The 23,313-nt window shown below is 37.2% G+C and overlaps 1 protein-coding gene across 1 annotated transcript in view; it reads right to left on the bottom strand.

Annotated features, from left to right (window-relative positions):
* LOC132123082 (serine/Arginine-related protein 53-like) overlaps positions 1-23,313 on the bottom strand; it is a 163,726-nt gene that overhangs the window by 5,666 nt on the left and 134,747 nt on the right. The window contains exon 7 of the mRNA XM_059533624.1: positions 19,808-19,870. Coding sequence (XP_059389607.1) covers positions 19,808-19,870 — 63 coding nt within the window. The remainder of the gene's footprint in view (positions 1-19,807; positions 19,871-23,313) is intronic.

Below are 23,313 nucleotides of genomic sequence, written 5' to 3'. Positions count from 1 at the left end.
ATTCACAACATCAGCACGGCTGTCTGTGTGATCCTGCTAATTTAAGACATCCTAAAACATAAAACACAATGTATTCCTGATACTCAAATTCAACCAAAATCCAATCTCTAGCCACACATATGCTCAGAAACAAACACTATTAGGTGGGAAGCATGCTATCTCTCTCTCTCTCTCTCTCTCTCTCACACACACACACACACACACACACACACACGTTTGTTTTTGTGTAAAGTGTGTTCCTCCCATAGGTGTAATGGTTTTTATACTGTACAAACTGTATATTCTATGGCCCTACACCAACCCTACACCAACCCTACACCTAACCCTAACCCTCACAGGAAACTTTGTGCATTTTTACTTTCTCAAAAAAACTCATTCTGTATGATTTATAAGCGTTTTGAAAAATGGGGACATGGGTTATGTCCTCATAAGTCACCCTCTCCTTGTAATACCTGTGTCATACCCATGTCATTATACAGAGTTGTGTCCTGATATGTCACAAAAACAAGACCACACACACACGCTTGCACGCACGCACGCGCTCACACACACACACACACACACACACGCACGCGCTCACACACACACACACACACACACACACACACACACACACACACACACACACACACACACAGAGAGACACTCAGCTTTTAGTGTTTGTCTTATGAGGCTTATGAACAAACACTGTAGCACTGTCATTCTTTCTTGGCAAACAGCAGAATTTTTTATTTAAATTTTTTTTTACAGAGAAAAGCAAAACACTCATTCTGATGAATATCTAGCTTCATTCAAGTAATATACACATAGACATTGACACTGTAAGTGCACACACACACACACACACACACACACCATAAAAACACAAACGTGTCAGTGCTAACTGATGATGTCATGACACAACAATTTCATACATAGTGACAACAGTTTTCTTTCTCAAAAACACACACACTTGAGCACGAAGCCAAACAGAGGCGCAATATCCTCTGTGTGTGTGTGTGTGTGTGCAGCGAACATCTTAATGACTGATACACAGACACAAACACACAAGCCCACCCAGATATATCAGTGACAACTTATCCTTGGCCCGGGATTCCATTAGTGCCTCATACTTTTTGACAAACACATTATTGGTAGATAAAATGACTTCCATATGCTGTTTGTCAGATGTCAGTGAGGAAAGATATGTATTTCATAGGAAAAGCTCAAATAATGGATTTTGAGAGAGGGGCCCGTGCCATGCCAATAGCAGAAAATCCATAGCACTGTCGGAGAGACACGATCAGCACAAGGCCAGGTCAAAGATGACATTTAATATTGACACATTATCCACAAAATGTATTTAGAGTCCATTGTTGCCAGATTACACAAGCTTTATAGCAGTCTTCTCCACAGACCGAGAGAGATATGATGAAGATATGATTCTGCTGACTTGACGTTTGTCTTTCCCTGCCATCCTAAAGGACTAAACTGACTCCGTTATTTATTAAACATGAATGAATGCATATTTAGGTGTGAAGAAAATTGTGAAGAAACCAAGATATTAACATGTGTCTTGAAACACTCTCAATAGAAGTTTATCTTCTTTACAAGGGTGTTCAAATCAAAGGAAAGCTCCTCTCCAGCAGACAGGAACAACAGAAAAGCAGAAGAGGGCGATGTTCAACAACTCAAGGCACTGCAGGAGAGCGGCAGCACCACGCTCAAGGATATCAGAGGAAAGTGAACGCCTGATTAATTCCCATAATTGAATGCCTTACTTCCATGAGCTCTAATCACTGATGGAATAATTAAAGCAGTAGCTGCCCATCATCAGGTGGTCGTCTCAAACGGCCGTGGATTCAGAAGTGCTTCTGAATGTCATGAGCAAGCCAAACAACACCTAATGATGACACCGCATTGACGGAGAATGAAAAGTCCATAGAGACAAGAAAAAACAGTACAATACATGGAGAAACCTGCAGACCAGCTGTGTTTACTATAATAGAGTTTCTGTTTTTACTCAAGGCCCCTACTGGTTGAAAACCACTGATATTTATCCACATACTGTGGATAACATTAAATACATGCATCAACATACTTGTGCACTCTCAAACACGCAAAAACTTAAACTAATTGTTAAACACACAAGGTAAACCATTGGGAATCCGGCCCCGACCTCAGTATCAAGTGACGATGTGTAATTCAATCCTCAATTTAGTGGATAGATTTATTTATTTATATCTGGCACGGCTAATTGATAGAAATTAAGACATTAATCAAGCCGCTAGCCATCATTCAGGCCAAAGAAGATAAATACAAACTTTCATAATAACCACCTTCCCCATTTTAGACCTCATTAGCATTAATTTTTAATGCAATTATGCTATTCTTTTACGCTGAGCTCATAAATTATGACTCTTTTGTTGCCGACTGGCCTTGTAAAAGCCAGGCTAATGCTTTGTAGTCTGATCTTTAAGGCAATTACTGGCTTCTTCAGTCTTTTATCTCCCTGCATTTCCAATAACCTTCCATCTAATGATTTATCAGGGCAAACCCCTGACACACATCCGACTTGCCCCTCTTCCATTAACACTGTCTTTATTTATCTAGGAAGATCGGGTGTCTAAATAAAGATCCTTCCCGACGCTTGACTCTGTGTGAGCGCTACAGATGGCGTGTAGAGAAAATGGGGTTTCGCTCGAGTCTTTGTGATCTCCATCACATAAGCATGCGTGTCACAAAAGAAACCTTGCTTCAACTTAATTACACGTCTGACAGCAAAAACTGCCATTGATTGACTGAAAGACTGAAAGATTTCCACATGCAACGCTTGAGAAGGCGTCTTAACACATCGGGCCTCTGGTCGAGTAACAGTCCTTGACTGCATTGACTTGTAAAGCTGATGTGAACGCTGCAAATGGATCAAGTGCGTAATGAGCAGCTATTAGGAACATTGATTTGCTGATTTCAGTTGATAGTTACCCGACCAAAGTGGCATGTCAATATTTGCTAACTAACTAATACCCTCTCGGCTCTCTGCCTTGACAAATGAGATCTCAATAAACAAAGAGAGTTTGCAATCATGGCCAGCGTCTTCATCTAGTAACATGCACCGATCCATGTTTGGAGCAGATCGCACTTCACAAGTCGCAGTCTGAAATGTGCCTCACTTGATAAGTGTCATCTACCTACAAGTGGACTGAATATTTCATGATGCCTTTGAATATCATCGTGGAAAATGGGGGGCCAAAAATGTAGAGGACCACTCATTTACATGCACTTTACAAGTTTTATGCAGATTAATGTAATAATTGATCAGGTTGGAATATCATGTAAACACTAGTTTAAGAAAGACTAATAGACCTAGACATTTGCAACTCGGCTCCGTCCATCAAATATAGTTGTTAATCAATTGCTTTTGGTGCTGTGTGCATGCTCCAAAAGATCAAGATCGTAACAGTTCATATCACACTGGATTACATGAGAGATGGAGACTCTAACTTGACTATGCAAAAACCCTGTTGCACAGGCAAACAATGACAGATGTATTTTCTTGCCTAATGCCAGAGGTGGCATGCATACATTAACATTAGTTACTGCTCAAACAAACATATCCATGATTTATAACTAAATCTTTCTTTGGTATAATGTACAGTTCTTGTCAATATAAATACAAATGCACAATGGCAAACGTCATCTATAAGGTTTCCGTTATGAAGTCAGAACTGACCCGTAACACAAATAAAACCTGTAGTGACGAAGCAAAGCTCTGTTTACTGTGTGTGTGTGTGTGTGTGTGTGAGAGAGAGATACAGCACAGATGTGTAAACAGCAAAATGGAAAGTGGAAGGAAAAAAGTGCAGTATTCTCAGGTTTTGCTGTCAAACATAAGGAAACACCCAACCAACTAATTACCTAACTGGAGCTAGCCTTTAAAGCACAAATGATGTAATCAAAACTGACTAAGAGCCTCTCCATTCACGAGACTGTAACTCTCCTTCATTCTTATCTGCCAGACAAACAAATCCGATTCACAGATATGTGTGATCAGCATTATTTCACAGCGCTGTAGTGTAACTCAGACGGTGGTTTTCACATAATTGACTGCAGAGAAGGTCACTGCCACAATGCAGACGGACTCATTTAGCTAATTAAGAACAGTGCCCCGATGACCTCTGTCTGGGCCAAATCACCCGAGAGTATTTCAAACCCTGCACTCTGCTTTATTGAGAGCAAATAAAAAAGTCTGACTTCACTGTTTGTGAGATTTGAACAAAACATACAGCAACTGTTGATGCTCCTTTTGTTACAAAAAAAGAAAAGAATACTAGGTAAAGATTACCTGAAGGGGTTTAATAAATTAAATAATCCCACAGGTTTCTGTAATTTATCAATATTAATCGCAAATAATATAGAAATTTATAACCAGAAATTCATTTTCTCCAAATTAATGTTTAATGACGTATGAGGTGTGCTTTGTGTATGTGCTGCTCAGAAGTGATGATGCAGAAACGAAGCGGAGAGATCAAAACAACGATCACTAATTAGGAGTACAAAATGAGTATTTGTAAAGAAGAATGTCAGAGAATTTTCATATAAACCAAGAAGAGACTGGTTTTCCTTTGCTAAAGTAAGGAAACTTTGCTTCTTTTGCTCCTGTTAACAAACGTTGGTTTTCACGAGACTCACTGGTGCATGCTCAACGCCGACCTCCATACTTCATTCCCCCGGACCTGCTTCAACGTACAACTGTTGACACTTTTTTCTCTATGGATGGGATGCTTTTTATTTCACTTCTTTAGGACTGATGCATGTAACACCCGCTCAGTGCTATGAAACAGTTTGAAAGATCAAAGACAATTGTGACTCTGGACCACAAAACCTCTCGAGTGTCATTTTTTCGATACTGAGATTTATATATCATCTAAAAACTGAATAAAGAGAGATACAACTATTTAAAAATCTGGACTCTGGGGGTGCAAAGAAATTAAAATATTGAGAAAATCACCTTTAAAGTAGTTCAAATTACATTCTTAGCACCACGTATTACTAATCAAAAAATTAAGTTTTGATATATTTACAGTATGAAATTTACAAAATATCTTCATGGAACATGATCTTTACTTAATATTCTAGTCATTTTGCCATAAAATAAATGAAAATAAAATCTATAATTTTGACCCATACAAGGGGGGTCATTTAAGACTGGTTTTGCGAGACAATTTTTTATATAACACAGACTGGATTCGTCTAAAAGAATAAAGTCATATACACCTAGGATTGATTGAGGGTGAGAAATTTATGGGCTAATTTTCATTTTTGGGTGAACTTACTTCAGTTATATTTATATATTTGTGTGTGTGTGTGCACTTTGGATGGGTTAAATGCAGAGCACGAAATCTGAGTATGGGTCACCATACTTGGCTGAATGTCACTTTCACTTTTTCACTTCACTTTACTTTCAATTTTAGCATGCAAAAAAATATTTACATAAACCCATTTTGATAAATGTCACATTTATCTGTGCCTTTCAGAAGTGTTTAAAAGCTGTCAGGTCACTACATTGAAGTATTTACATTGCATTTATTTTCCACAACAAATAATTCATATAATTACCTGTAAAAAAATGAATAAATAATGATAATTCTATGTATATACTGTATATTGGTACAGAGATTTTTTTAATCTATAGATCGTTTTTTTTTTTTTTTGAGAAAATATATACAAGAAACAACTTTAGTAGTGCTAAGTCACAATGTAAAAATTATATTTTACTTACATTTAAATTTAATTATCATCACCACTTATTATACAATATATATCACACAAATGAATGTTTCCCAGCCCTTGATCAATCGTGTTTACACATGCAAACAGAACAATCGATGGCGTTTGTTCCAGTAAAAGTAAATCAGCTACAGTAACAACACATATTGTGTATAATAATACAAGCATATCATAGATTTCCAGAGTCTAAAACTCTGGTCAAACTGATTGATGGAGCTCTGACGATTGGTGGCCTGGTCGACCACAGAGTGACCCATCAGGCACCCAATCAGTGAGGCTCTGTTCCCAGTGTGTGTCCGAGACCACCAGTCCTGACTTGATGAGGTGCAAATGACCCAACCACACACATGCAACGCTCAACACGCCACCCCGAGGATTTCCTCCCTGTCCCACAACATAAACACATACACACTTTCTCACATTACACAGGCCAACACACCTTCTCATGTATCAGCATATGACAAGCTAACAGTTTTCCATGAGCTCCGCTTAATGAAATCATTCTGTGAGACCATGCTGTGTGTGGGGGGACAGGCCACCCCCATGCAGTCCCTAAAACACACAGGCTCCCATGAGAACATGTTCAACACAAACAGCTGTTTACAGAGCTACCAAACCTCTATCAGCACATTTCAAAAAGTGGAACTGCATGTAAAATAAGTAGATGAATCCTTTACTCAGACAAGCTTCGCAGAAATAAAAATAGTGTCAATAATAGTCAATAAATATACAAACTGAATGGTTATCATGTGTACATGGGAAATATGCAGTAAGTACATTTTTCAAGTAGGTAGTTTTTTTATTCTGGGAAATATTTAGCTTTTACTTCAATACATCCCATTCCCAATGCATAATTGTAATTTTTACTCTACTACTTTTGATTAAAACATATCGTTCCTCATTACTTTGAATTGAAGAGACTGAAGACTCTAGAGCAGAGTCGGCATCAGAGCAGATCTACTGGAAGGGCATTGGATCATCGGTGGGGGGGCACTGTTCTTTGATAAATATTTTTTGACGCATTGGCAACATCATAGTAGCATGGAAATCCAGACCTAAATCTGAAAGATCTATACAGAATGACAATGAACGATTTAGACTTGGGTTTTTATCTAAAAGAGGAACAGGAGACAGCGCTGCAATTAGCTGTTTTGCCGACCGGATATCCATCTATATAGAATGACATTCTACCCTAGAATGTTAGCTCCAATGATCTATCTATATAGAATGTCATTATATAATTTTTTTACCAGTCTTGATTCCTATAATACACAACAGATGACGATTGTTAGGTTAAACGTTCAGAATACGATTCCATATAAGGTTAGTATAGCCTAGTTCAGCACTTTGCGAATGGACAGCAAATCAAGTAGCACGTAGTAGCCTATTATCGCGTTCTACGAGTTCAGTAGCCTAGATTTTTTGGAAAAAAAAATAGTCAGAAGTCAGAAGACTAAAATTCGCCTGCAGAGAATAAGGATGTCACAACAATGAGCCACTCACACAAGGTATAAGGTTTAACTGATTTTTTTAAATTTTTTAGTAGAATGCAAATTTTGTAGAACTTGAGAAATAGATAAAGATCAAATAAAATACAGGAAATGGAAAAAATAAAATACAGAAAATACAAAGTGTGCTTCAACAAATAAAATTTCTTTAAACACTGTTTTTTCTTAGGGTTTCAATGACTTTAAATACTCTAAGGACTCATTTTCTAAACAAAATAAATAAAGGACAAAAATAAATGTATATTCTGCTATTACTTTATGCTAATACTTGTTTTTTAACCTGGGTTACACACCTCCCGGCAGTTTATGCACGCACCAAGCAGAAATGACATAAGCCCATATATAAAAGTCCAGAGCCCCAAGTGAAGTGCATGAAGATTGTTGCTCTATGGCTGCGCTAGTTAAATCTTTTGGCGGTTGTCCGGAGCTAGCATTTGCAGAAGAAGGGCCAGCTCGGCTCTCATAGACCGTGGTACTGGTGGTCGTGGCCGGAGTATCTAAGTCTGCTGATTGACGAGGCTGCGGAGGTCTAAACCATTTTCGTAAATCAATTTTTTTTTATTTAAACATTTTTAAAATTAGCTGCTAACAACTGTCTATAATATAGACGGACAAACTGTTCTTCAACTTGAAATGTATTTTGCGCTTGCACTGCAAATCAAATGTAACAAGTATACTCAGCAACCAATAAGCAATCACCATGACGAAGCCTAGTAACGTGCCATGAACAACCAAAATTATGCATTTCCCCATTCTTTTTATTTTTTATTTAAGTTACAGTTTGAACATTTAATATTAAAATAATAACTAAAAGGGATTTTTTGGGGGGGGTGCATGCCATGGCCTGTAGGAGGGGCATCAAAAACGCTGGTGCTGCTCTAGAGCCATGTCTGATTCATGAACGAGTTGATTCTTTCCAAAGAACCTGTTGACTCAGTTCACAAACTGCACTGAAAGATTCATTAGTGAATCAAACCGATTCGACTGCAGCTGTTCTTGAGTCAGCAACTGATTTATTGATCCAGTCAAGAGAGCCAGAATACTGCCAGAGACTGAACGTGAACGTAACTGAAGAGTGAAGAGGAGTGCACTAATGCTGAACCTTAATATTGGTTAAAAATGAAAATCATATGTAGGACATGACTATTAGTTATTTGTGAAGTATATCAGCTGAAAAGAGCATGCTGTTGCCCGATGAAATGCTTGAGTGTGCACATGTCTGCATTTGTTGGAGAAAATGTTTTTTTTCAGCACAAATTATTGGCCATTCGTCTTCTCCTCTGCTGTCTGTACATGGTGTTTTTATACTATTTGTTACCACATATTTACACAAATTCCATCATTTTATTTCACCTGTGTGCACACTTGAATAATCAGTAATTGATATTTTAGTATAGTGAAGTTTAATTTTAAGTTTTGATATTCAAAATAAAATGAGATGGTTAAATGGTTCGATAAACAAAATGTCAAGTCAAGTCAAGTCACCTTTATTTATATAGCGCTTTAAACAAAATACAAAATAACATTCATTAGGAAAACAGTGCGTCAATAATGCAAAATGATAGTTAAAGGCAGTTCATCATTGAATTCAGTGATGTCATCTCTGTTCAGTTAAATAGTGTCTGTGCATTTATTTGCAATCAAGTCAACGATATCGCTGTAGATGAAGTGACCCCAACTAAGCAAGCCAAAGGCGACAGCGGCTAGGAACCGAAACTCCATCGGTGACAGAATGGAGTCAGATTGTGCAGAAGAATCATCTGTTTCCTGTGGTCTTGTCCTGGTGGTCCTCTGAGACAAGGTCTTTACAGTGGATCTGTATCTGGGGCTCTTGTTGTCCTGGTCTCCGCTGTCTTTCAGGGCAATAGAGGTCCTTTCTAGGTGCTGATCCACCATCTGGTCTGGATACGTACTGGATCCGGGTGACTGCATTGACCCTCTGATCTGGACACAGACTGGATCTGGTGGCCACGGTGACCTTGGAATAAGAGAGAAACAGACTAATATTAGCGTAGATGCCATTCTTCTAATGATGTAGCAAGTACATAGGGTGTTATGGGAATTGTTCCCGGTTCCGGTTTACCTAATTAATGCAGCCTAAAAATCCTTTAACGGATTTGAATATTAAAAGCATATTAGTATGTTATTTGTAAGCCAGGTTAAAGAGAGGGGTTTTTAATCTAGATTTAAACTGCAAGAGTGTGTCTGCCCCTGAACAATGTTAGGTAGGTTATTCCAGAGTTTAGTCGCCAAATAGGAAAAGGATCTGCCGCTCGCAGTTGATTTTGATATTCTAGGTATTATCAAATTGCCTGAGTTTTGAGAACGTAGCGGACGTAGAGGATTATAATGTAAAAGGAGCTCATTCAAATACTAAGGTGCTAAACCATTCAGGGCTTTATAAGTAATAAGCAATATTTTAAAATCTATATGATGTTTGATAGGGAGCCAGTGCAGTGTTGACAGGACCGGGCTAATATGGTCATACTTCCTGGTTCTAGTAAGAACTCTTGCTGCTGCATTTTGGACTAGCTTTAGTTTGTTTACTAAGCGTGCAGAACAACCACCCAATAAAGCATTACAATAATCTAACCTTGAGGTCATAAATGCATGGATTAACATTTCTGCATTTGACATTGAGAGCATAGGCCGTAATTTAGATATATTTTTGAGATGGAAAATGCAGTTTTACAAATGCTAGAAACATGGCTTTCTAAGGAAAGATTGCGATCAAATAGCACACCTAGGTTCCTAACTGATGACGAAGAATTGACAGAGCAACCATCAAGTCTTAGACAGTGTTCTAGGTTATTACAAGCAGAGTTTTTAGGTCCTATAATTAACACCTCTGTTTTTTCAGAATTTAGCAGTAAGAAATTACTCGCCATCCAGTTTTTTATATCGACTATGCATTCCATTCGTTTTTCAAATTGGTGTGTTTCACCGGGCCACGAAGAAATATAGAGCTGAGCATAACAGTGAAAGCTAACACCATGTTTCCTGATGATATCTCCCAAGGGTAACATATAAAGCGTGAAGAGTAGCGGCCCTAGTACTGAGCCTTGAGGTACTCCATACTGCACTTGTGATCAATATGATACATGTTCATTCACTGCTACGAACTGATGGCGGTCATATAAGTACGATTTAAACCATGCTAATGCACTTCCATTAATGCCAACAAAGTGTTCAAGTCTACGCAAAAGAATGTTGTGGTCAATTGTGTCAAACGCAGCACTAAGATCCAATAAAACTAATAGAGAGATACAACCACGATCAGATGATAAGAGCAGGTCATTTGTAACTCTAAGGAGAGCAGTCTCAGTACTATGATAAGGTCTAAATCCTGACTGGAAATCCTCACATATACCATTTTTATCTAAGAAGGAATATAATTGTGAGGATACCACCTTTTCTAGTAGCTTGGACAGAAAAGGGAGATTCGAGATTGGTCAATAATTAACTAGTTCTTTGGGGTCAAGTTGTGGTTTTTTGATGAGAGGCTTAATAACAGCCAGTTTGAAGGTCCCAGTTTCACCATGGTGTCAAACTTTTTTCCTTAACCTTCCTTAAGCGTAAAGGAGCAACTGTATTTAAAGTGCTAGGAAAGAGAAGAGTCCATAGTTTCTGTTACATCATCAAGTTGTTCTGAGGTTTTGGATATGCTAAGGAATTTGGATACATCAGGAAGATAACTTAAAAAGCAGTCTTTTGTGGTAGAAGTGATGGTTCTTCCATACTTGTAATAAGAAGTAGAATTTACAATTTTGGCTATATGAAGTTTGCACAGAACTAAATAATGATCTGAGATATCATCACTTGGCTGAATAATTTCAACACTATCAACATCAATTCCATGTGACAGTATTAAATCTAGAGTATGATTTCGACAATGAGTAGGTCCTGAAACTTGTTTTCTAACCCCAATAGAGTTCAGAATGTCTATAAATGCTGATCCCAATGCATCTTTTTCAATATCAACATGTATATTAAAATCACCAACTATTAAAACTTTATCTGCAGCCAGAACTAACTCGGATGCAGAGGTGGGTAGTAACGAGTTACATTTACTTCGTTACATTTACTTGATTAATTTTTTGGGGTAACTAATACTTTTTGGAGTATATTTAAAGATGGGTACTTTATACTCTTACTTGAGTAAATTTTTTGGGGAAAAAATCTGTACTTTTACTTCGTTACTGTGGGCGACGCTCCTCTCGTTACTTTATCTTAATGCAATAAATGTTATAATGCTTCAGTTTATTCCAAACGCGCCGTCTACTTTTCTCTGGGCAATGAGCGATGCCCATTCGCGAATGATTCATTCTTTTGAGTCAATTCTGTTCAAAGGCTTGATCAAACCAATTGGCAAACGAGTGAATTGGTTCATGAATCAGTTTTCAATGATTCGTTCAGTTCCCTGCCGCACGCGCTGAGCGTCTGAAGTGGTTCACTCGGAGTTGTAACGTTTAAGAACAGAAAGAGCTTTGAAAACGTGGCTGGAACTGCACTGAATTGAAATCTGCAAAGGCTATTATTTGCTAGCGATGGAGATCCTTATTAGATGAACACCGCGTGTGCTGTCTACTGTTCAACAGGTAATAACTTGGGCTACATTCGATTACAGTACACGATACCACTGTGACATTAGTTTGTTGTACGTGTGTGGCTTATAAAAGAGGGGAGTCAAGTTGAATGCAGCTTCCAAAAGACAAAAAATAGCCGATTAAGATTTTATTAATTTTAATACAATCACACTGGTGCAAGTACGTTCAGCGAGTCATATTATCAGCTGCTAAATTCAGATCTGTGATTGCTTGCTGGCGCTTAGCCAGAGATAGATGTGTTTATACAGCGCTGCGCATTATAACCAATCACACATGATTCTGTTGAGCTTATTAAAGCATTGGCCAATCAGAGGTGTTCCGATGAGTCATCGCTAAAATGCCGGTGCTTCCTTCACTCGCTCACTGACTGAATACCTCTTTCTGGCGAATTCTCTCGTCAGAAACAACAAAGTGCAGATGTGTGTACGAATCTTTAATTAAGATATTGATTTCACCGTGTTAACAGTTTCAGTGATTTTAATGGGAGTTTCTGAGAGTGATTGAAATCTAGACTGTCAGTGAAAATTATCTTTAATAATGTAAATGTTATTTGCTCTCTTTCTGAACAATGAAAGATTAGTAGCAATATTTATATCACATTAACTTTCAATGTTAAATTCACATTTAATATAAAGTCAGTCGTATTAAAAATATGTTATGGCATGACACCTATATCTGTTACTTAAGTAAACAGACAGGGTTTTATAATAAATTACATAAATTGGGGTAAAGGCTGATGAAATGTATACATTTATACACGCACACATACATTACATACATTTTATCTATATATCTAAATAAAAATAGGCTCAGTATATATGACCCAAAGTAACTAGTAACTAACTACTTGAGTAGATTTTTTATCCGATACTCTTTTACTCTTACTCAAGTAACTATTCAAGACTAGTACTTTTACTTGAGTAAATATTTCTAGAAGTACTTTTACTTGAGTACAGTTTTTGGGTACTCTACCCACCTCTGCTCGGATGTAAAATCCCCAAACTCTTTAATAACGTTTGTATGGTGCCCTGGTGGCCTGTATACAGTAGCCAGTACAAACATAACAGGGGATTAATCATTAACATTTGTTTCTCTGGATAATGTTATATGAGGCACCATTACTTCAAACGAGTTATACTTGAAGCCTGCCCTCTGAGAAATCCTGAAAATGTTGTTATAAATTGAAGCAACACCTCCCCCTTTGCCTTTTAGACGCGGCTCATGTTTATAACAGTAATCTTGGGGGGTGGACTCTTTTAAAATAATGTAATCATCAGGTTTTAGCCAGGTTTCTGTCAAACAGAGCACATCTATATTATGATCAGTGATCATATTATTTACACAAAGTGTTTTCGTAGAAAGGGATCTGATATTTAATAAGCCAAGCTTTATCATTTGTTTATCCATATTGCTTCTGTTTTTTATTTGTTGAACCTCAATTAAATTGTTAATCTTAACTTGGTTTGGATGTTTTTTGTATTTTCTAGTTCGGGGAACAGACACAGTCTCTATAGTGTGATATCTAGGTGAAAGAGTCACTATGTGCTGAGAATTAGCTGACCTCTGTGACGGGAGGCAGCTAGCAGACGGTCGGTTTAGCCAGTCTGTCTGCTTCCTGACCTGGGCCCCAGTTAGTCAAGTATAAACACTAAGACTATTTGCCATATTTCTAGAGAGAAGAGTGGAGCCACCCCAGGAGGGATGAAGACCATCTCTTTTCAACAGGTCAGGTCTGCCCCAAAAGCTAGTCCAATTGTCTATGAAACCTATGTTATTCTGTGGGCACCACTTAGACATCCAGCCATTGAGTGATGACAATCTGCTATGCATCTCATCACCACGGTAAGCAGGGAGGGGACCGGAGCATATTACAGTGTCTGACATCGTGCTTGCAAGTTCACACACCTCTTTAATGTTATTTTTAGTGATCTCCGACTGGCGAAGTCGAACATCATTAGCGCCGGCATGAATAACAATCGTACTGCATTTACGTTTAGCATTAGCCAGCACTTTTAAATTTGCCAAGATGTCAGGCGCTCTGGCTCCCGGTAAACATTTGACTATGGTGGCTGGTGTCTCTATATTCACGTTCCGTACAATAGAATCACCAATAACTAGAGCACTTTCATCAGGTTTCTCAGTGGGTGCAGCACTGAGTGGGGAGAACCTGTTTAATGTTTTGATCGGAACAGAAGAGAGGTGTTTTGACGCACGACTACGCTGCCTCACCGTCACCCAGTTGCCCTGCAGCAGGGGCTCTGTTTCCGGAACCGAAAAATGGACAGGAATCCATGAGCTAGACGCATCCAAAGCCGTATCTAGAGCCCTAACATTCTTACTGTCCTCAATTAAAGTTTGGATGCGTGTCTCTAATTATGAAATCTTCTCTGTCAGCCTAACTATTTCCCTGCATTTATCACATGTGAATCCCTCATCTGCGACAGAGATAGATAAACTGTACATGTGGCAAGAGGTGCATATAACAATAGCAGGAGAAGCCATTACTCACCGTGCTTGATGAAATATTCTTACTGCGGTTGTTTGATGAACTTGTGAAAAACTGGAGCGAGAGAGAGGAGAGGAGAAAAGAAAACAGCGATAGGTTCGAATGAAACCGCTAATGACAAGCTAACGAGTGCTAATGATTTGCAGGTGTACTGCACTCACGGATATAAAATAAAAGTGAACGATCAAAATTAATCTGATAAGATTGATCGATAATATCAGAAATATGGTGTGAATTAAGTTATATTTTATCACTTTAAAAAACAGAGAGTGATAGTAAGATAAAGATACTAGAGAGAAAAAAAAAAACAAAACAAAAAAAAACAACCGGCTACACGGAGCTACGATTAGCTACAGAAGGCCAACAGGAAGTAGAGAAAACACTGTCCAACAGCGACACCCGCAGTCAGGGAGTGGAAGTCGCTAAAATGTGCATATATTATAGAATAAGGAAACAAAACAAGAACAGATTTCTAGCAGTGCAGCTCTTGGCTAGTCTGACACCAATAACATAATGGAGGAATGGCTGTCAATCATCCATCATTTTAACATGCACAGGACAACAGCTGGATGAGTAGTTCTTCATGCATTTAGAGAGAGATTCCAGCTGCATACACTGGTCATTCAGTGTCAAAACAGGTGAATGAAAGGTTGCACAAAGCACTATTGTTTCTTTATGTTCAACTTGCATGAAAAATTAACAAACAGTAATTGCTTAGCATATGATTGCATGGGAAACAATTTATAAGGAGGAGGCTGATGTCCGGGCAGATTAGGTTTTTTGAGTTCAGTGGGCCGGTCGATGGAAAAGGTCTCCGCGTGATAATTAAATCTTCTGACACTGATTTTCTGCCAATTTTATTTCCCCTGGGTCTACAATACTGATTCACTGCTTATAAGCCATGCATAACTAATCACTGGAGTACAGAAAAGCGTTCCTTTGGATGACAGACACATTTTACTTCAGCATTACAGTTACATTGGCCTTTCATTGACGAATCTCACCTGTAAGACGATGGTGACATTACCTAATAAGCTCTATGTAGTGTTGTAGATTTTATTTTGTTGTAAAAGTTTGTTCAGTGACATTATTTCAGTTTCAGTATGTATGTACAACTTGGTTTACTGCATAGAAGTAACTCTATATAAGCTTAATAAATTAAAACAGAAGTTAGACAAACTAAGGAAATTCTAAATCATTGTCATGTTAATTCTGAGCTTAAAATATAAAATAACAATAATAAAAAATAAACAATAATCTAAATATGAAACTAAAACCATATACTAAGGAAAAAAAAACGTGAAAAGAGTAGTATGTCCAAATTCATAGTATATATATATATAAAAAACAGTAGACGGTAGGTGAAAAGTACTCGGGCAACCTACAAGTGTGCATTTGATGGACATTTCAGTATCCCATGAGGCAACAGGAGAGGATTTATGAATGGCAGAGACCCAACGCAACTGATGGATGCTGGCAGGTCACATGACAATGACAAAATGACAGCTGTAGTACGCTTGAGTTTCATTCACACTACATAGCAAGTAACTTTTAAGGCTGCAAACAAGTTTCAAACCGAGTATAGTACCAGAGTATGTGATTTTGGACACAGCTTATGTCTTAAAAAGTAATTCACTGAGTCATTCATTCAACAGAGTTGTTCACAGCTGATTCAGCTGACTGTCTAAATGAAATGTCATTGAATCATGGACTCAACTGATTCATTTGAAAACACATGATCGTTTAGCAATGAAACCCCTGAACAATGGTTCTGACAGGGTTTGGAGCACTTTCAGCTGGACTAAACTGGGATAAACCAGCTTAACACAACATAACCAGGCTGAGAGACCATCACAGCCAGTTAAGAGCAGCTTAGGCCATTTCAGGCAGGGTAATTCAGCAGGGAAGAACTAGAGCTATTTATGAACTCTTGAATTTATAAATTGGTCTGTTGTGTAGTAGCCTTAATAAGCAATCAATGTGTCAAACCTTAAAGGTGTGCTCAACCGAGGATATAACAAAAAACTATTCCTGAGCCAAGCTGAATCCAGTAATCAGGCGTTACAGCTGGGGGATGTCTGACTTTGAACATGTATACATTATCATAATAATATAATCAAAAGGAAAATCTTCTTGATGATATCAAGTTAGTTTACTGACTCGATCAACAGATGATAAGGACTGAATGCTGATGTCCAAAATCCCACTTTGAAACCTAGGGCATTTCCAAACTTTTGAAGGCCACTGTTGTATATAACAATGTATCTCATGCAACACAGAATAACATTAACAGTTTGATGATATAAGCAAACTGCATCCTAACAAATACAATGTGGCATCAAACCAACAAACAGTCAGTTTTCCCCATGACAAACGTCACGTAGAAGAGCACTAAGAGACAGGAAGAGCAGCGATTACCAGGTGATGCATTTCAAAGCGTTTCCTTAAAATACTAGCTGAAGTCATGACAATTAAATCATTTAGGCCAGCGTGAGCCCCACTCAGCAGGCTCCAGTCCCAGGGTCAGCTGCCTGTAGACCTTCATTTACACAGCATCTGTATTCATGACGGGACAGCGCTAAATATTTAACAGGAGATACTACTGTTGAGCTCACAGGTCAAGTCATTTTAATTTCTTACTCTAGATTTACTCACCTATATCTGACACAACAAATGAGAAATGAAACAATTTCACATGAAATGCTATGCAATAATACTGCTCTGATTATATTTTATTCTCTGAGGGAGTTGTTTAGAAATATTTAAAGGTAATACTTACTTAAATGAGCGTATGTCTTTTCACTATACACACAACTTTTAACACAATATCCCAAAATTCACATTATTTACATCTTGGCAAATGGGAAAGTCTAATTTAACACTCAGTAACATGCAACTTCCACCTAAAAAAATACTGATTAGGCAATAATTATCATATTTAGGGGCCATTTACCAGATATTCCATATTGAATCAGGCCTCTAATTAAGTTTGCAGTGGAGATTCAATCAAATTCAGCAAATGTATGTGATTAAGCGCAGCTCTCTGTTGGTCACTGGTCGTCCTCTGTTCTTTTGACTGTCTGATTTTCTCTCATGCACACACGGGCTTGATCAGCTCTCAGACAGCTCTGGTGAATGACAACACAGCTTATTATACTGAGATTAGAAATTAATGGATATGGGGGGCAGTGTGTGTGTGTGTGTGTGTGTGTGTAAGGCTGTTAAATTCCATCTAAACGTTTAATGATGGTATCATTCTCTAATACGGTCACACACAGAGAGGTACACAGGTGACCCGCATGACACAGCATAATTAAGGAAAAGTCTTTGGCTTATGGGTTAAATGCTGTTAAACGGCTCATTAAAATATATGATCTGCATGAATCCGGACAGAAAGCAGGTCTGTGTCAGAGAAAAACAGTTACAGACTGAAGTGCAAAGCAGTGAAAGTGAAAGAGACAGCCAAGTATAGTGACCGGACTGAAAGATTCAGAAGATTCAGATTCAGAAAAAAACAACAACAAAGGGAAATCTTGTATAAGATAATTAAACTGAACAAAAGAAAATTAGGACTACAAATTAAACAGTTCATAAACTAAGTTAATATTGTTACAATTTAGATATCATATTGTCTGTTTTTGCTCAGTTTGGCAAATGAAAATAGATCTGTTGTGCATCACTGAGCAATAAACAGCAGTTTTGTTTCACATTTTTTAACAAATCGAGTGAGTCAATGATTCAGTGAATCATTCATAAATTTGCTTTGTTTCTGAATGAATCAGCTATTTGAATGAATCGGTTGAATGAATGATTCAATGACTCAAATCTGACAGCTACCTACTGACAGTTGTATATCCCTATTTAGATCATCATATTATTTTGAAAACCAATTCATATTTTAATATTTTTTAAACCCATTAATGTTTATTTAAACACCATTAATCTCACATAATTACAGTGTAAGTGCATTTATCCTGTGTTTGTTTAAAAATACCTAAATGCCACTTCGAATGCAGCTTCTGAAAACAATGTTATGCCCACATTGTAGTCTTAAAAGTAATTATTTCTTTCTAAAGCTACTTTTTTTAATTTTTTTTTTTTACATTTTCATCTATTCAATGATTTTCTAATTAAATACAACAATGACTGTATCATTTAGGGGGTAATTTATCAGCCCAAACTGATGTTTGATTAATTTGCTATATATCAGCATATCATGTAATTTAGATTAAAAAAAAAAAAAAAAAAAAACAAAAAAAAAAAAACAAAAAAGAATCGCTTCCCAGCCCTAATAAAAACCTAAATCTTTCTTGTAGTTTGATTTTAAAAGATAGATGGGCTCCATTAGGAGGTATGTTGTGGGAAATCCCCAGTTAAACAAGGAGAACTGATTTATTTAGCAGGAAAGAGTGCTGATATAATACAGACACAGATCACAGTCACAAATCTCAGCTGTCCAGCAGTATGCACTTTGTTTTCTTCATTTGATTGGTTTTATTTCCACAGTTCAGCTGGTTTGTTGTTGTGGAGCTGAAGTTTCCTGAGGGATGTGTGAGCAGAGCCTGTTCATCAAGACCAAAACCTGCTTTCACTGTGTCACTTCCACATCGGGGGGACAGAGACGGAGTTTTAGGTGGCAAAAGACCATCAACAATCAAGAACATTGCAATAATTAAACTGGGGCTGTATGAAATACATATAGTACTTGTTAAAAGTTTGGAAACATTGTTTTTCTATTAGGTCTCTTCTTCTCACCAAGACCGTATTTGTTTGATCAAAATACAGTAACATTGTGAAACAGTATTTCAATTTAAAATAGATGTTTTCTATGTGAATATCTGTTAAAATGTCATTTATTCCTGTTAATTAAAGCTGTATTTTCAGTATCTTCAGTGTCACATGATCTTCATCATCAAATCATTCTAATATACTGAATTGCTGCTTAATTACCCTTTAAGATGTGTTCACATTTACTGGGGTCTGGCAAATCTTTATTTGATTTATTGGAAGTAGACAGTGAAATTCGTGACTGACTGGATTCTACCAATGGAAAATATGACCACACTTATACACAAAAAAAAGAAAGAAAAAAAAAGAAAATGGTAAAAAAAAAAAAAACTGTAACTTGTGACTTTTTATCTCACTATATATATATATAGTGAGATATATATATATATATATATATATATATATTTATATATATCTCTCACAATTCTGACACTTTTTCTAAGAATTGCAGGACATAAAGTCAGAATTACAATACATAAACTGAGAATTATCTATTAATGAAAACTACCAGAAAAACTCTGAAATGTGAGATAAAAAGTTTCCATTCAAATTACTTTTTGAATTCTTTGCCAGGCTGTAATATGTTTCCTCTGTTAGCTGGAGGTTAAACATCTTAAAGTTCGGCTCACCTTCCTCCTTTGTCTTTTCCTCTCTCAAACTCTTCTTTGCTTTCAGTACTTCATCGGTTTTAGCTGAAATAAGAAAAAAAGCAGATTGCAATATTAGTGATGAATTCTAAACAGCACATTTAATTTATCGATAGGACGTCTTTTATGCTTTTATGTCTCTCTGCATATGTACACGTCTCCCTGTTTGCACAGCTTAAGCACATACTTATCAAACACTTTTTCAGAGTGCTAATTAAAAGCCTGAGAGAAATCCTTGCGTGGTGGAAACCGTTTGGGTACAAGTCTTATGGCAATTCATTTAGTCTGTTGACTCGCTTCTCTCCTGCGCTCCAAATAATGAAGACGTTAGCTGAGATGAAGACATATAGTGAGCACTGAAGGGGGACTATCAATACAGCCTGTAAATTAATTAAACCTCTGTTCCCGCACGTAATTTATTCTAAAGCGTTCGTGTCTCCCAGGAGCAATTTGCCTTTATTGCTGTTTCACTCGCTGATGACAGGAGTTGTGCAAAATTGAGTCCCTCATAAGCAAGTTGTACAGTTTAGTCCAAATTCAAGTGGATAATATGACTGTTTGAGTACGGTTTGAGTGGACTTTAGGAAAAAGGCACAATGTGTTTGGCATGCTGAAAGGGAACAACCTTCTGTTTTTGTCTACCAATGCTCCACAAGTCTTTTAACCGGCATATTTAACTCTTCTCAAGCTCAGTTTGTCTCTCTGCTTCTCTCCTCAGAGCCAATCCCTCTCATAGCCATCAATGTGCCTCGGTGCCACTGATTCTAAAAGACTCTGTAACTCTACTGGAGGGATGGGAACCAAATCGTCCATAAAATATTCCTTCACTTGGTGTTTTGATGATGGTGGTGGAGAATTCTGTCATATTGGCCCAGAATCCTCCATAGGTGTTTTAATGCACTGAATTCTGGTGACTGTTCATCCTCATCAAGTCATTTAGTCACCTCTTGTGCCCTATCGATGGGGGCACTGTTATCTCAAAAGAGACCACTTCCATCAGAACAGCAATGTTTTATTGCAGAAAAAGGTGATCACTCAGAACAAGTTGTATTGATTCCTCTAAGGCAGGGAAGCCCAAATGTTTTAGCCAAACACATTTGAGAATAAATATTCACTCAAAGTACCCCTGAGTTAATATATCTGTAATTTCACATTTTAACAGCTCTCTGATGCTGGTTAATGGTCAAATGACATGCAGGTAATGGATTTATTCACAGCATTTTTTTCAGTACATGTTTTACTTTACTTCTTTTAATTAAAAAATGATCTATATATAATAGTGCTGTCAAATGATTAATCACGATTAAATCGCATCCAAAATAAAAGTTTTTGTTAACATAATATGTGAACTGTGTATATTTATTATTTATATATACACAAATATATATGCAGTTAGTCCCTCAAGGATTTCACGATTTCGCGATTGCTGAATTTCCGCAATTTTCATAATTGCCACAAATGTCCAGCATAATTTGGGCTTAGAAGCGCCCCGTGATGTCATCGCAATGCGCATTCAGTCAAAGAAAAGCCTTGCGTTCTCATCAGGGCCGATTTACAAGAGCTACATTGGATAAACAAACCGAAAGCGGAACGAATCTGCGCTAGTTTGAGCTGCGCAGACCGTTTATCTGCTCGAGCCGGAGCTGCAACACCGTTATACACAGCGCTGAGAGATACGGTGACGAAAGCAGTCGAATTCACTACAGAATCAACATCTCTGTGAAGTCTTGTGAGAAGCTTTCAAATTCAGAACAAACGCCACTGATGTGGAAACCAGGAAAAAGATTGTTCACTAAACACAAATCTCCACCATTTACCATAAATTTAACCGTAATCTACAGGAATAACTGTGTCAGAAATGGTCTAATGTTTTCCAGTGATTTTAAATGCTTCACACAACTTTTCAGCACTTCAATGCTTTAAGTATTGCCATTTTTTTTATTTTTTTTTACGTGACAATATTTGTTCATCTGTAATAGGTTTCCCCTATGTATAAAACTAAGAGTTTTATAATGTAGCAAAGCAAACATTTATCTAAAATAATATTAAATAAGGCCTAAAATTGAATAATTTTATAAAAAAAGATATTAAATGACCACAAGTAGATGACTGCAGAGAAGTACTTATAGGTCATTTCCACTCCCTAACATAGCCTATTTATTTTTGTATTCATTAAATTGTATTTAGACATTATGAATGACAGTAATAAAAGTGCATTTTCTCAGATGTAATATACTGTATTTTTTTACCTCTGTAAGACGTCTGCTAAAGATCTGGGAATCATCTGATAAAGGTCTCAGAAGCAGTTTTACATGCATTCTAATAAATGTGTACCTGACATCTGACAGGAAACATCTTAGAGACGTACTGCAGATGAACAAGCACTCTTAAAAACTCATCTTGCATATGTAAATGCAGACATTAGATGTCTCTGAGGTGCTGGAGCCTCCTCCTGTAGATCTTAATGGCACTAGTGCTGGTGTCATCGAACGTTAGTATGGAGCCCTACAGTGTTCTCCAAGTCAGAAAAGTCAGAATGTTAGAAGAATGTTCTCTGTGGTATATTTTCACTGTAAAACAATAACAAATGCCGCAAACGTCATTGCAAATTTTGAGAAAAAGCCGCAACACAATCAGTCATTTTGATCGCAAATATCACAAAAAAAAAAAAAAAAAAAAATGAAATCCTGGAGGGACTGATAAGTATTTTAATAATATTTACACACACTCTACTGTGACGGTTGCCGTGGCAACTGTTGCCACCAGCAGTAATGTACATGACGTCACGCACTCTATAGCAAGCATAATACAGTATCATAATCAAGTTTTGTATGCAAGTGTAATAACAGTAATAGTTGCTAATTGTTTTATTTAGACTATACGTTTATGGTAATTCTTAATAATTTACGGTAAAATCTTTGCAAATTTCTTGACTCCACAGCAGAGAAAGCAATTTTGTCTTTAGTGTTCAAATAATTATGGAGAGCACACATATACATATATATATATATATAAAATATTGACAGCCAATTAGAATCCACTCCAGAGAGCTTGTTCATTTAAAGATGCTGTGTGTGCTTATATTAAACAGAGCATCATTCTTTGTTGGTGTGGACACTAATATAGTTAATTATCATCCATAGGGTTAAAGGGTTTTAACAAAGCCACTTGATTTTCCTTTTCATCCGTCTTTATATTACTCTGTGCATTAGGAGCTGAAGCTGATGATGCACACATTAGATATATCATGATCACAGCAGTAGATAAATTATTATACACAGCAGAAAGCTGAAGACTTTCACTTCATCTGCACTTAATTCCAGTTTGGTTGGCAGGATGGATAATGGAGCCTCGGCTGAAATTCAATTGTGAGTATGTGTGTAATTGCAGCTCTGGGCCCCTAGAGTCACATAGGCATGCTGGACTATGTTTTCACTGAAATGATCACACTGAATCAAATCCATCCGCCTCCTTCATCCAGTGGGCTC

The sequence above is a fragment of the Carassius carassius genome, chromosome 41 (genome assembly GCF_963082965.1).
Source record: "Carassius carassius chromosome 41, fCarCar2.1, whole genome shotgun sequence".
NCBI classification, from domain to species: Eukaryota; Metazoa; Chordata; class Actinopteri; order Cypriniformes; family Cyprinidae; genus Carassius; species Carassius carassius.
The sequence above is the reverse complement of the archived record's forward strand: the minus strand, read 5'-3'. Positions and strand labels throughout refer to the sequence as shown.